Raw genomic sequence first — 14,540 nt, forward strand, 5'->3', positions numbered from 1 at the left:
AATTTTCTGTCATTACCTCTAGGAAAATAGAGATTGTAATGTGAAACATAATTGTCTCATTTTGCAATGTGTGTTATGATAGTTGAGCACAACTAGAGCAGATTTAACTACTCCCCTGAGCAATAGGGTGAGGTATTACAAATTCACTGGAGTTCTTTGTGTGCAGATAAATAAATAGATAAATGATTTCCCCAAATGACCCATATTTGTGTGCAAATAAATAGATAAATAAACACCACAAATTCTTGGTGAGTAAACTTTGCCATTAATATGCCATGTGAACAAAAAAAATACGGTATTTAAAGGAATACCCTTTCAGTGTTGAGTTGGGTGGTGAGAAATAATACTAACTAGCCCAGGTGAAAAGGTAGTCTTACACTTATGCCTCCCTACCCAAAGATTCAAACATCCTCTGAAATATTCAAAATAGCCAAAATCTTTCCCCTCGTAAAGGAAAAATCCAGGATATGCCCCATCCCTGGAGTGTTCAAGGCCAGGTTGGATGAGGCTTTGAGCCTCACTGATCCAGTGAAAGGTGTCCCTGCCCGTGGCAGGAGGGTTGAAACTGGATGATCTTTAAGGTCCTTTCTGACCCAAACCATTCTATGATTCTGTAGATAAGGGAACATCTTTTAACCCTGGGTAAAGCATTCTCCCTCCATCCTCATTCAAGAAGTTCAGTATTTACAGACCTGAGTGCAAACTGCTATTAAAGGTGCCAAGCGACAGAGTTGCATTCTTTAACCTTACTTCAAACATATTCCTGAAACAAGCAGAAGCCACCATCTATATTAAGTAAAGATTTACTCCATGTTGGGGTAGCAACATCATGGAAGCCAAAACGTGGGCACGTGGTATGGAATTTTGCAAGGAGCACTTGCCTGGAGAAACCAGCTGATAAGCTCTACTAAGAATAGGGCATTCATGCATAGTATGAATGGTAATTACTGTGTACTGTCTAATGTTGAGTAATGATCCTAGAACAGGGTTGGAAATCTGGAATAAATTTGGAATAAAAACCCCAACCCTCTAGGACCAAATTACATTATTTGCTTAGTTGTCAGTTCTGCATGGTAAAGAAAATTTTCCTATCATGTACAGGAAAGAAAAATGTGTTACTTTAAAACAAATAACTAGGTGCACATACTTTAATTGTAAGAACAACAAAAAATGTTTTTATCCTTGACCCAAAGGCTTAGAACTGGTTTTTTGGGTTTTTTTTTGAATATATGCTGCTGTTTTTATGGGTGTAAAAGTAGGAGCCAACTTTGTACATCCTTGTTTTTCCTTTTCTGGCTGTTTTTCTTTTTTTCTTTTTTTTTTTTTTTCTTTTTTTTCTCTTTTTTCTTTTTTTCTCCCTTGTATTTATCACAGTCAGAATGCGGATTACCTTTCTGTGTGTGACATTTAAGGTTTCACATGCTGCCAAGCCAGGGTTGGGAGCTTTCTTGTGAGCCTGTAGGGTGTGCCCATGCCAGGCAAGAGGAAAGACATGCAATCCCCTGGCCAGGGCAGCCCCAGCCAGGCTGTTGCAGTGCAGGATGGCGATGACCTGCTCTCCTCAGCAGTTCAGGCTCTCTGCGGTGCTCTCCCGCTTCTGGCCCTGCCTGAGGCGCCCTGTGATCCTGCCTGTGGCTGTACCACCCTGTGGAGGCCCGTGATTACCCTTAGCTTTTTAGAGCACCAGCTCAAAAAGGCAGACATAGACCTTTTGTTCCCAGTTCTTCCAATAAGTATTGCTTTTCCCTATGCTTTCAGAGTTTTAAAAAGGAACCCGGTTTCTAAAGGGAATGGATCATTTGCTGGTAAGAATGTCCATCAGCTGAAAAAAATAGAAAAGCTATTTTTCCCCTTGGTGTTACGTTCTGTACTAAGGCACTGAAGGGTTTAGCTACTGTCAGCTGCCCTCACGGAACGAGGTGGCCCTTCCAGAGGCAGATTTAGCCTCCCTCCAGAGGCTCCTGTTTCCCTCTTTGGCTGTGCAGTAACTAGGCTTTTACATTCGGGCCTTGCTTGGTGCCTGTAGCTAAGTGGGAAGAATCTGGATTGATTTGTCTGACAGAATTGATCTCCTCCACTACCTTACTTCTGGAAATCCCGTGGAGGAAGTGGTTCGGAGCTGATACGTATAGGCTTACGTGTCTTGGGTTAAGCATTTTGACAGGTTATGAGATGTCCTTGAAAGGCTGTGCATTGCTTGGAGAGGACACAAAATGTGTGTGGCATGAGGTGAACTGGAGGTTTGGGTGAATCACGATCTGCAGCCCCTGGGGTTATAAGTTAAACCTGTCCCGTATAATTGTTCTCCCTCAGACTACAATTTCAGCTTACTGTGTGGCTTTAACACCCCTCACCCCCACAGAAGAGAAATCCAAGGCAGGAGCCTGGAAGGTTCTGTAGAGCCTGCGGCTCTCTTTCGATATGTCCGTGCTAGGCTACAGGTGCCACCTAGCTTGTTCTATTAAACCTCAGAATCTTTGGCTCCCATAAGAAAATATTTATTTTCGGATTTTCTGTTGTTATGCCAGTTGGTCTGTCCTTAATGCAGTGAATTTCACCTTCTGCAAAGTTAAAGATTCATGTTCCTAAAATACAGTGAGAAATCAGAAAGAAGAACTAAATTGAGCCAAAGCTACAGTACTAGTCAACCGTAACAAGTAATCATAATAACCCCATGGTCATTTCACTCACAGCTTGACAGAGAAAACGGCAAGAAAACAAAATTTGCTTTTTCTTTGATGTTAAAAATCCAAAGTTGTGTTCACTTCTGCTGATGGCCCATCACAAGGTGTGGGCCCTGTTGGCTGAGTACAGCGACATGGATTATGTGTTGTGAGCAGCCCTGTGCAGGCTGGGTGGTGCAGCCACGATGTGCTGGAGACAGGCTGGTGTGGCCTGCAGATGCTGTTGGTGGCAGTGGTGCAGAGCTGGCATGTAAAGCTACTGCCAGCAGAGGAGGTTCCCCAGGGAAACGAGTAGAGCGAATGATGCCTCTGCCCGTCCTTCTTCACAGTGAACTCCTGGCAGGAAATAGCCATCACAAACTGTACCGCTGTTATGATTTCAGGGTCAGCTCGGCCCATGATTTTCAAACTATTTATCCTGGGGTATAAAAGGAAGGTTTTGTTTTGTGGCTTTTTTAAAAATACAGAATACAGAAAGTGTGTAGTTGAGTTGGTTTCAGTTGCAATAGAAGGGCAGGGGATGCAGGCTCTGTCCAGGATGGATTAGAAGGACATAGGAGGATCTGTGAAGAAACTAAACAGTGCAAAGTTTGGAAAAAAGAGCAACCTGTCCTTGAGATCTCCTTATGTCTGAGCCGAAATTATTCTCTGTGCAGAAACTTGCATTCCTAAATGTGTCAATCCCTTCCATGAAATTTCTCCTATTTTTATTTGCTACAGATAACCTCAAAATACTCCCTTGAGTCATGATCAGGGTTAGTCTGCAAAAATGTTCTACTGTTCTTATGGGAAAAGTACTTTCTTGTAATATTGTTCTCAGGTGTAAGGGCCATCTTTTCCTCAAGGTAGTTTTCCATTTGTTGTTTTATTTTGTGGATGTAGTGAGGTTCTGTTCTGCTAAACCAAAACTCTTTCTATATAAATTTGGTTTGAAGGCTCTTGGTTTTCACTTAGAAAGCTATTGAGACTATCTTGGTGCTCGTCTATGAGGAATTACCTATGCAGTATGTTAGTACTGGTGAGATAGATGGTACTGTGCATTTTTCTTCAGTTTCAGATGATGTGTAAAAAAATACTGTTGTTATTATACACAGAATAAGAACATTTGACCTAGACTAAGCATGTGCATCCATAATTTCTTTCTTCTATTGTCTGTTTAAAAACAATTTTCCAGTAATGAAAGGAATATATAAAATTTCTGGACAAATATATGTTTTTAAAAGACTGTATCTCCATTCACAGGAAATCACTGACAATGAAATACTAGAGTTGGTACATAGTGCTCTGGGGAGGATGACAGTTATCCGGCAAATTTTCCCTCTCTCAAGAGACAACAATCAGAGATGCATGAGGAACAATCACCGAATATCATCACTGCTGTGTGATCCACAAGAAGGCTATCTTCAGATGCTGCAGGTCAGTAGCTGTGCCCAGCAGAAGAGTCCATTTTTGGAATTTGATGTGAGATAGTTTTCTGTGACTGTATTACCTTAGAGGAAGAACAAAACGAGTACAGATAAATCTGGGCCTGTAACTTTGGGTCAACTTTTCCTGACTTAATTATTTGTTTTACCTCTCAGGTCTGAGTGCTTTAGAAGTGTTGGTGAAGTACCAGCAAGTGGCTGCACTAACTCCAAGCTGATTTTGCATATTTCATTCCCTTAAGAATCTTCTTCTATTTGAAAAAAAAGAAAAAACTGTGTTATCATAGCCTTGCTGTGTTACTGCTTGCTTATTATATTTATGGCTATTAGACTTCTGTTGCGAAAGAGTTAATTTGGAAGGATAACAGAATTTCAATAGGTATTGGACTGTGGAATGTTTCATAGTTAGTTAAATGGACTGAATCCAGCTGATGTATTCAATCTGTCCCATTTCAATAGCCTCAGAAGTCTCTAGCAGCTGATAATTGTCTGAGCATGTGAAATATGCACTACTAGTTCAAATTCCAGATTTTGGTAACAGATTTGACTCTGGTGTAGGTAACACCTTGAGATTTCTTGGCAATTTATCCTAGATATCAAAATTTTTCTTGCAGTAATTTAAATATAATTTTAGGTTCTATTTCCAGGGATGGTGCAATAATTTAGAAACCGAGGTCTTGAACCTTCAATTGGACTTTACATGTTTCTGGTTTACTTTAGACACAGTTAACGCAGTTAAGTATCTCATTTGTACCGGTGTTGATGCTGTTGGATAAAACTGAAAGCTTTAGTTAAACTGAGAATACAATCTTGTTTAGAACCTTTTCCTGCAAAATTAGTTATAACCCGAGACAGATTGAGTGAGGACACAGTGGCTGAGCCTGTGAGTTGGCAAACCATGGATGTTGTGCGTTAGAGTGAGTGTAGAAACATCTTGGTGAGGCTGTGGGGAGGAGGCTGTTGGAAGCCTGGGCTCCTCCAACCTAGTCAGGGAGACAGGGTAGGGTACTTCCCGAAGGAACTCGTGCTGGCTTGGAAGAGCTTCTGAAGACCAAGGTGTAAGGCTTATGGGAAACTAGGAGAGGTAGGGAGATTCTCGAGAAAATGAGTCAGTAGGTCAATATTTTCTAAGGAAAGTGGATGTTTTACTTATTTCTGCCCTATTAAAAAGTTGTAGCTGCAGAGACTGAAATCCTCTGCGTGAGGAATATGGATGTTTCCTCCTTGAAGAGAACCTCTGCTGACTCTGGTTGTGTCATATCAGTGGCCAAGTTTGAGAAATACCAGTCACTTGCACTGTAGTTGTGAGCACTGGTCTGTCTGCATGGAGGAGAACCTATGTCTATATTGGCTTAGAAAGGAAAACCACTTTTGCTCTTTGTTAGTAACTCTGAGGTATGCTGTCACGAGAACAAAAGCTATTCATTTCAGAGGATCAAAGCAATTTCCGGTATGTTGAAAAAATTATCTCTCTGCACCAAAAAACTTACTCATTGGAGAACAATCTTACATTATAGCAGGATTTTGAGTATTGCTGTCTGTGCTGGTTTATGCATAATCCCATGCAGAGACTCACTTGAAGGGCTTGACAGACCTTTCTGAGCAAGTTCTTGTTTGCTAAAACAGTAACTGGTTTGCTAGCATGGACAGCCTCCTGCCCTATTGCTAAATTTCACTGGTGAGGACCTTTTAGGAAGGGACCCTCTTCCTGCTGATTCCCAAATGTGGGTTTTGAGAAGCAAAACATTCCGAGTTTCTATCTTCCAGAAATATTATACCACATTAGAAACTGTCTTTAAGTGAGTGGAACAGTAAGGTTATGCTTTGTCCATTAGTTCCTGTGAACTTATAAACGAGCAGGAGAGATAAAGAAGCTTGGAGGTACAAAGTTTGCCTTTTGGAAGTTGATTAGCTGACATGTCCAGCTACACTGGATTGAAATATCATGAAACATAAAGGACACATTTAAGCTCTCTCAAGTTAGCTGCCCCCAGTATATGTTGTGTTATCTTCAAATTTCAACAGATTGAATATAGGGTTCTTTTAGCAGGTGCAATTATACCTAGAGCGTTACATAGCTGTGTTTTTTCATAAGCTTTGCCAAAACATCTTATGTACACCTTGTGGGCATACAGCTTAGAATAATTTCCAGGTATGACTGACATGCCGTTAATTGTCCTGCAATTCAGGTTCTTCCAATCTTCTGTTTCCTTTTTTTTTTTTTTTTTTTGCTTAAAAAATAGTTTTGACCTTTTGCTGTGCAGAAGTGCATCACTAAATTGCCCCTGTCGCCAGAGGCTGCAGTAGCTCCCAGCGTAGTGTCAGGCTGCATGAACCCACCAGAGGCAGTGACCGCCTGCCGGCTCTGAGTCCTTGTGCTGCTTTGAAGTAGTTTGATTAACACCACAGTTTGGAAATCCCTGGCTCATTCTCCCCTGGGCGATCTCACATTAATACTTCTTTGTTGTCAAGGTAACTTACCAACTATTGTTGGTTAATTATTTATTTAGTGACTTTGAAGAAGAATAAGCTAATCTCTGTCAGCCTCTAGCTGTAAGATTTTTACAGCAGAGAACTGAGCATTTTTAACAAGCTAGTAAAGAAAGAAACATTTACGTCAGGGATTATTAACTTTGCTCTGGCTAAATTAATAAAAATCTTTTTGGAGCGATTTTGTTCTCAGTGTAGTACCATATCCTGGAACGTTGTTTTTCAGTGAGTGATCATCCCAGTTTGGCATTCTGACAAGGCTCTTAAAGATCAGGCTGTTCTGCAAGCTTATCCAGAAACTCATCTGTTCAGAATGCTTTGTGGAAATCCAATCTTATTCCATCAACGCACTTGTCAAAATTTTGCTCATGCCCTTATTTTTCACATATTACATACCCATCTGGGTTTCTGCTTCAACTGGACAAAAAGCTTTATAAGTTTCCTGTCTTGGACATTTTATTTGACTTCAGAGGTCTGCATTTATCTATTTCATCTTCTTCATACATGATTTTCTGTGTCCATCTCTCTTACTTTTTTGTAAGTGGAAAAGAAACTGTTTAGAACTTGCTGTCTTCTACTGGTAATGAGTGTCCTGTGGTTTGGGCTGTCAGCATTATCAGTGTTGTCTCATCTGAAGACAAACACTTCAGGATTTATACTTTGTCCTAGATAGACATAGTATATATCCCTATGTGGCATTTGAATGGTATTTAGTGGGATTACCACTACAAAACTGTTTTGATTATTTCACGCATCATCTTAAAGACTCAGTTTGAAGAAATCTTAATGTATAACCTGCTTCTTTCCAAAATCTTCCCATTTAACTATTATTCTTGAAGCCTGTCTACAAACTCTGTTTCGATGAAGATCTTTTTTTTCTTTCATCAGGTTATTCATACGTTCATAAAGTCAAAAACATTTTTTTCTGATTATGTTTTTGAAGAAAGATTTCTCTTCAGAAATGTAGTTCTCATTACACTTTGTTTTCCCCCATTCGCCGTTTATATAGTTAATAAGCTCAATCAATGTGAGAGTCTGTTTATATTAAAACATATTACAGAGACATAGTGTATCTGAAATCATTTAACATGATCCAAAATCTACAGTAAGATTAAATAGGCAAAAAGAAAACCCCAGCAAACTGTGTCACAAAATTAATGAGATCATTCCTCACAGGATTCAAAGTCCAGCATCTCTGCTGAATAACTGTTCCAGGCATTGCTTTGATGTATTTGAAGAGATGCTGAGGAGTGTGTGAGGGTGTTCACTGGAACAACTACACTTCTCTCTGTGTAGAAATTTCATTCTTCAGAGACTTGACCATCAGATATTGTTGTGGGCATTTCTTATCAGTTGTTCCTACAGAGCCTGTTTTTATTTGTGAACTGTCTTCTCTTCAGAATGTCTGCAGTTTGACTGCTCTAAGTGGAGTTACTTTTTTTGGAAATGTTTGGTTGCCCAAACTGAAGGGCCTGATCCAGAGGTGTTGTCCAACTAAACAGCCCTATTCTCATTTCACCTATTTACATTGCTGTTACAACACAGCCCTCAAATACTGCCGAGATTAGTAAATATTGATTGAGCCCTGTGAAAGCATGCACTTTCTCCAGTGAAGAATTGATGAGCCACATTTTTCTTCTCCTTTCCTTGCAAACCTGTATTTGCCTGTCTCTTTAGCTGCATTTAATTGGGACTTTTGTCCAGATGTTCAGTCGCGGTGAAACTGTTCCCAAGTACCACATGAATGAAGAGTATCCCTGAACTGACTTTACCACCCGTTGCCTGACATACTTCCTCCCTGAAGCTCTATAGACTATGTTTTATACAAGGTGCACTAGCAGAACTGGTTAAAAAAAGCCAAACAAATCATGGGTGCCCTCTGGCCTTGGGGGGTTCTGTGACACTCTGGAGGTTGGAACCCCAGGTACGTTCTGGAGCAAGCTCTTCCTCTCTGCTCACACCACCTCTTTTGAGTGCTGGAGTTCCGTATTTGCATAATTATTTCATTGACTTTTTGTTCAGTGCTCTGTGAGGGAGCAGACAGTGGTGGCTAGAAGAAAGGGTCAGTGCCTCCATTTTTCGTTTTCTACTGCCTCTGAAACCTAATTTGCACCCATATTTATTTGTAAATGAGGTAGGTTAAAATTATAATCTTCTACTCTGTTTTGCAATTCCAATATTATCTCTTGTTCTCCTGTCTGACTCTGTTTTATTCAGTTTTCTTTATCAAATGTCTTCTGCTAGACTTTCACTGGACAGTTAGCATTTGCTGTGCCAAGTTCTTGAGAGGTTTAGTGAGCGAAGCCAATGCCTGCAGCTAACAAGCTTGAGCATTACAGGCTAATTCAGCTCTTGTATTATTGTTCACATGTTGTTATAAAACGTACTGAGTAAGAAAACACTCGTAATTATGGTAAATGCTCATAATAAATAGCTGAAGGACAGTCAGCATTCAGAGAATAGAAACTGTAAGTAGGGAAAAATAGTATGAGATGTGTAACTCAGTGAAAAGGCAAAAAATAAAAAGGAAGGGAAAGGTGCTTATCAATCAAAAATAAAAAAGATTCTGAGAGTGCAGTCTTCCAAAGAAATCTTTGGAAGCTCGATTATTTGAGATACTTAACACAGGAATGGGCAAAACCCAAATAATACACTAGTTAGATTCCTTACTGTCAGAAGGTTTGAACTGAGGTCTGGTTTTCTGTAGTTTTAGGACAATTTTATTCAAGCTTTCATTTGCCTCAGTGATAATAAATAGCCCTTTGGAAGTTTGACGCTGACATTTGAGTCTTTAATGAGGGTGATTTTTTTTTATTCTAGTTTTCTCATGAACCCTAGACTGCTGGCTGTGATTTTGTTCTCCATGAGCAGTGAAGCATGTGTTTAAAACATAGGCATTCATACAAAGTCTCACAATGAGCTCTGCAAACTAATTTAAGAGAAAGAAATAGGTCCAATTTTCAGTCTCTGCACTCTAATGATATCCTTGTAAGTACACCGGTATACCTTGAGTAAACCATCGATCTTCACTGCCCCAGGTAAGATGCCTCCTGTCATTAAAGACACAAGTGCGTAGCTGCATTTGGCAGTACTTGAACTTTGAAAGTTGAAAGGCAGTTTTAGGGCATGCTGGTGTGTGCATATGCACACGCAACGATATCGGTCCCCAGGCAGCAAGCATTTCTGCTGCTGGCAGGCTGTGCTCAGTCCAAACTACTCTTCCATCTGCTTCATCCTTGGAGCTGACTTATTTGGCCCCTCACAGGGTGATTTTGGCAGCAGCGAGGTACAGATGCCCAGCTTGGGAAAGAGTTTTTGAAGTAGTGGCATCTGAGTGTCAGCTTGTTGTCTCAGTTGGTCTCTTCAACAGTCCTGTCTGGTGAGAGTTCTAGCTCTGCTGGCAGCTCAGAAGATGGGGTCAGTCTTTGTGGCTTGCCGGCTTTCCCAGAAGAGCACTTGTCTATGATTACTGCCTCTGAAGGAGCCAAAAAGTATCTTCATATATAACTTTAAAAGTAAAATCACTCTGGAAAATCTCATTAAATTCACATAAAAACCTTTATAAAATGACATTTAATAACACGGTAAGGAGAGATTTCCATTCTTATTGAAAATTTCTGCTCTGCTCTGCTAGCGTATGGTGGATTTTTTCTTCACTGCACAATAAAGATTCATGAAGTCTGGAATAATTTTCAGAAGATGTACCAGAACATGCCTAAAATTACTCATATATAGGGCATGCTCTTTAATACATTGATGAAACGTCACTGTTGTTCTCATAGCAGATAGATCAAAAAGCATTTCAGTCATAATACCTCCAGCTCTTGCAGCTCTCAACAATGAAGTGAAAGAAGAATTGAAAATTACTGTTTCTTCTGCTGAACAGAACAGACATTAAACACTTTGTTCTAATCTAGGAATTTTTATTACGTGGAGGGAAATCCCTGAAGGCAGATGTGTATTTCCTTCTCTCCTCTGTTCCCCCTGTGAATACATAAATAAGGGAAACAGAAAATACTCCAGAGCTTGGAAAACCCAAAGTAGCTGAGAACATCACCTGTTTTTTTCCTTTCCCTTGCTTTGCTACCAATTCTGAATGCTACCTGAAGACTAACTTCTAAATATTTTCCCCATGTCTCTGACAGCACTGGTGAAAACAGAGTAAAGCTGATCCCTTGGGTTTGTCACAAATTCTGTTTCAGTGGTCGTGTTTGTATTCAGACAGGGTTTGATAGTCAGCTGAAAATTGAAATGTGTGTGTAGTTGTACTAACAAGTGTATGCAGACTTAGTCCACTGAACCCTTTTTCTTTTCACAACATTGCTTTTCTGGAGGTTACAGCAAACTCGTGGTACAAATATAACCTGGTACACATGCAGAGATTTTGTTGTGTTAAAATGGATATAATAGAAAATAAAGGAAATTATTATAACCCTGGATTTACTGTGAGATGAAGCCAGAACTTCTGCGTCATCTTTGGAGTAACATTTTCTACAAGAAAATACATAAATAATAATGAATTAAAGTAGAAAGTGAATATTATTTTGAGAACAGGATCATATATGAGTTGTTTAGTATTGTTACTTTTCTACCTCAGAAAAGAATGAGGAAAAAAGAAGATAAAAATATACCTGACAATAATTTAGCAATATATCTTACTGCAGGTATTGAAATAATCAGTTGTTTGGCTACCATGTACACAGCACTACTCAAATATCAAATTAGACCTGATTCCATAGTTTTTTCTTATAGCAGAAAGGCAGAAGCTTTGGAATGCATTTGGGATTAGGCAAAGACTTTCAATCTATACTACTGTAGGTGTTCAGGAGCTGACTTTTGCTCTGCACACTACAAAGGATCAAAAGGACATTTTTTTTCTAAGTTGCCAGGATATTTTTGGTTGTTCTTGATTATTATTTGCACTTCAGAGAGGTGATTATTTACATAGAGGCCTACCAAAATACCAAAACAATACTACCCTCTGAACAGCCTACCTTCTCTTGTTTTAAATAACTCTGTCTAGACAGTGAATTTTGGCCAATGTGCAAAACCAGATGCTTTGGGCCGTGCTTTATAAGTTTTAAATGGTTCTGCCCTTAATAACATGGACTTCTATATTTTCTGTTAATTTATGGCTTGACTAGCAGACTGAACAAATATAATACTGGAAAAGAGAATCGGTTTCCTTAATGTTACAAACTCAGTCTTGGTTGTGGAGGTTTTGCTGCTGTTTTTTTTTCTTCCTAGCTTGCCTATTTTCTATTATAAAAAAAGACGTGTTGATTGTGTTGAATAGAAGTCTACTTACTCTTCCATAGGATATTGTTTCTTCAATGAGTAGGGGGTGAAATGTAGTGATATATCTGTGTCATTTTTAGTGGAGTAAGTACTCAGAGTATGATTATACAAAAAAAAGGAATTTTGCTGATTAGAAAGTGCCATGTACCCATTTATTGGATGAGGCTTTCAGTAAAAGAACTAGAGTGGCAAATTAGCAGTGGATAAGTGTGTACAACAGGATGTGCAAAACATTCTTTCCATGGCAAAAAGTAATTTGCTGTGTTCTCTGAAATATTTTCTTCTGCCTTGGCGCATATCTCCAGATGTACAGAAGTACTTAAGTAGTGGAGAAACGTCTCATGTGGAGACGCTTTCTTGCTGTCTCTTGGTTTATATCATTCTTTCCAAAGAAAATAGTGAGGCAATGGTGATACAAAATCTGTTCTAGATCTAACTGGACTGTGAAGATCAGGTTGGTAAACATGAGATGGCTTTGTTTCAGTTTGGATTGTATGCACGGTCATGTAGGCTGAGGTTCTCAAAAGCAGTTCCTTCGAGCTTTCAGTCCTTTATAAGTGCAGAACTTTGTCGTCTCCTCTAAGAAGTAGGAAGAGAAGGAAAGCAGTGGACCCAAGAGATTATCTAATTATATTTTTTAAATCACTTCCCTCAGCCAACTTCCACTGCTGACATTTTACCACTTCAAATAGATAGGTAGATACTGCTGCATGTCGAGGATTGGACCTTGTATTGCTGGCTGTGTCATAGTTTGAAACATGAGAGTCGTAGCTGAGCATTACTCATGTGATATAGCTCCAGAGAAAGCAGAACGATAACCAGTCTCCCAAATATTTGGTGGAGAGAGATGATAATGCCAAAATAGTACTGTCATTTCTCCTCCCTATACTCTAAACAGCTGCATTAGTATTATATCGTACTGTGCAGGAAAGTACGAAGGATTACCAAATAAACAAAAAAAACCCCAAGAACTTCATTCCATTCTATCTTTTTCTCCTTGCCAGAAGGGCTGACAAAGTAGCAATCCTTGCCTTTCACTGATAGATGGCTGCACTCCTTGAGTTTATGTTTGAACTGCGATCTCTTTCATCTTTACAGCACTGCATTGCAGCAGTGTGGGTAATGCACATGGAATGCGAGTGTGCCAGCATCCCTTGGCCAGAAGGGCCTGGGTGCCAAGCAGGAAAGTAGGTGTGAGGAAGGGGAGTGAGCGCTGATATTTGTTTGAACTGCCTTGACTGTTGAACATGTCAAACATCCAGCTTGTAGTTTGTAGTTATGTCTTCTTCTGTTTTGACTGTTTGCTGCTTTTTACAGTTTCTTTGAAAGAACGGTCAAATGAAGAGAGGCTCATTCCTTCTTATTATTGTTTGCAGGTGTCCAACCTGTACCTGTATGACAGTGTGCTCATGCTGGCCAATGCTTTCCACAGAAAACTGGAGGACAGGAAATGGCACAGCATGGCAAGCCTGAACTGCATGAGGAAATCCACCAAACCTTGGAATGGAGGACGATCCATGCTAGAGACTATTAAGAAAGTAAGAATAGACAAACTGCAGTCGTGCGAGCAATTAAAAGAGTTGCTTCATTTCTACTTGGGATTAGCTTTTGAAGAAGTTTTTGGCCTGTATTCAACTTTTTGTTGATTTATTACAAGGAGATGATTTATGACTACCAGGAACGATCTAGAGCTATTAAACAAGCAAGTGATTTATTACAGACAAATTACACACGCTGTAGCATTGCTCCAGTGGTGTGTGTTCTCCTGATGTTGTTCTCATAGCCACTTTCTGTGGAGGTAGTATAATTAGGAAGAGTCACATAGGTGCATGTGTGCATGCATCATCATAATTTCCCTAAGAGAAGAACTTAAGGAGCTTGAGGGGCCAACCAACGATAGGGTTTAAAACTTATGTTCCATTTACAGCAGCTCAGTGAGCTTTGTAAGTTAGCTGAGTGTTGGTAAGTATCTATTTGTGTACTGTAGCCCACAGCAAAAAGGATCCGATTCAGCTAAGCTGTCACTAACAGTTTACACTGTCTTGCAGCATGTTGAATTGCTCAAGTATGGACAGTGCTTCGCAGATGCATGGTAACTTCTTGTATGAAAGTTATTTGATCACAAATACTGGTGGAAAAAATACTCATTTTTTGCTATACTAACTTTAGGAATTATTCAGAAAAAAAAAAACCTGTTTCCCATATATATTGAAGAAACGATTTTCCTTTAGTAAAATGGTACTATTTGATTGAGTGTGATGTCACACTTTAATGAGTCCTCATGATGCCATCCTTTATTGCTAAATTAATTCCAACTTTACTGTCATGTCAAGCTTCTTAGCTACAAACCACAGATCAAACTGAGATACTTTCACAGAGAGGTTTTCGTAATAGTTAAAATTTTATCTTTTTTTTCATGCCTCTTTTGGGAGCATAGCAGGCTCTCTTTTGGACTTGGAGTTCATGCCTTTATAATCAACACCAGAATTGAACCTGCTGCCCTCAGTTACACTTAAAGGGCTGTTGTCTCGTGGTCCACGAAGGTCCTTCTCCTTTTCTTTGGGATCTGTCTTTGTGAACAACGAAGACCTGATGGCTTTTTTCACGATATACAGTGGATGTGATAGTGCTAAAGTAATTTTCT

The 14,540-nt window shown here is 39.6% G+C and overlaps 1 protein-coding gene across 8 annotated transcripts in view; it reads left to right on the forward strand.

Annotated features, from left to right (window-relative positions):
* GRID1 (glutamate ionotropic receptor delta type subunit 1) overlaps window positions 1–14,540 on the forward strand; it is a 599,405-nt gene that overhangs the window by 480,001 nt on the left and 104,864 nt on the right. For all 8 annotated transcript variants that reach the window (XM_054071863.1, XM_054071868.1, XM_054071862.1 and 5 more), the window contains 2 exons: window positions 3,927–4,100; window positions 13,273–13,434. In XM_054071863.1, coding sequence (XP_053927838.1) covers window positions 3,927–4,100; window positions 13,273–13,434 — 336 coding nt within the window. The remainder of the gene's footprint in view (window positions 1–3,926; window positions 4,101–13,272; window positions 13,435–14,540) is intronic.

Source organism: Cuculus canorus, chromosome 7 (assembly GCF_017976375.1).
Source record: "Cuculus canorus isolate bCucCan1 chromosome 7, bCucCan1.pri, whole genome shotgun sequence".
Lineage (NCBI taxonomy): Eukaryota > Metazoa > Chordata > Aves > Cuculiformes > Cuculidae > Cuculus > Cuculus canorus.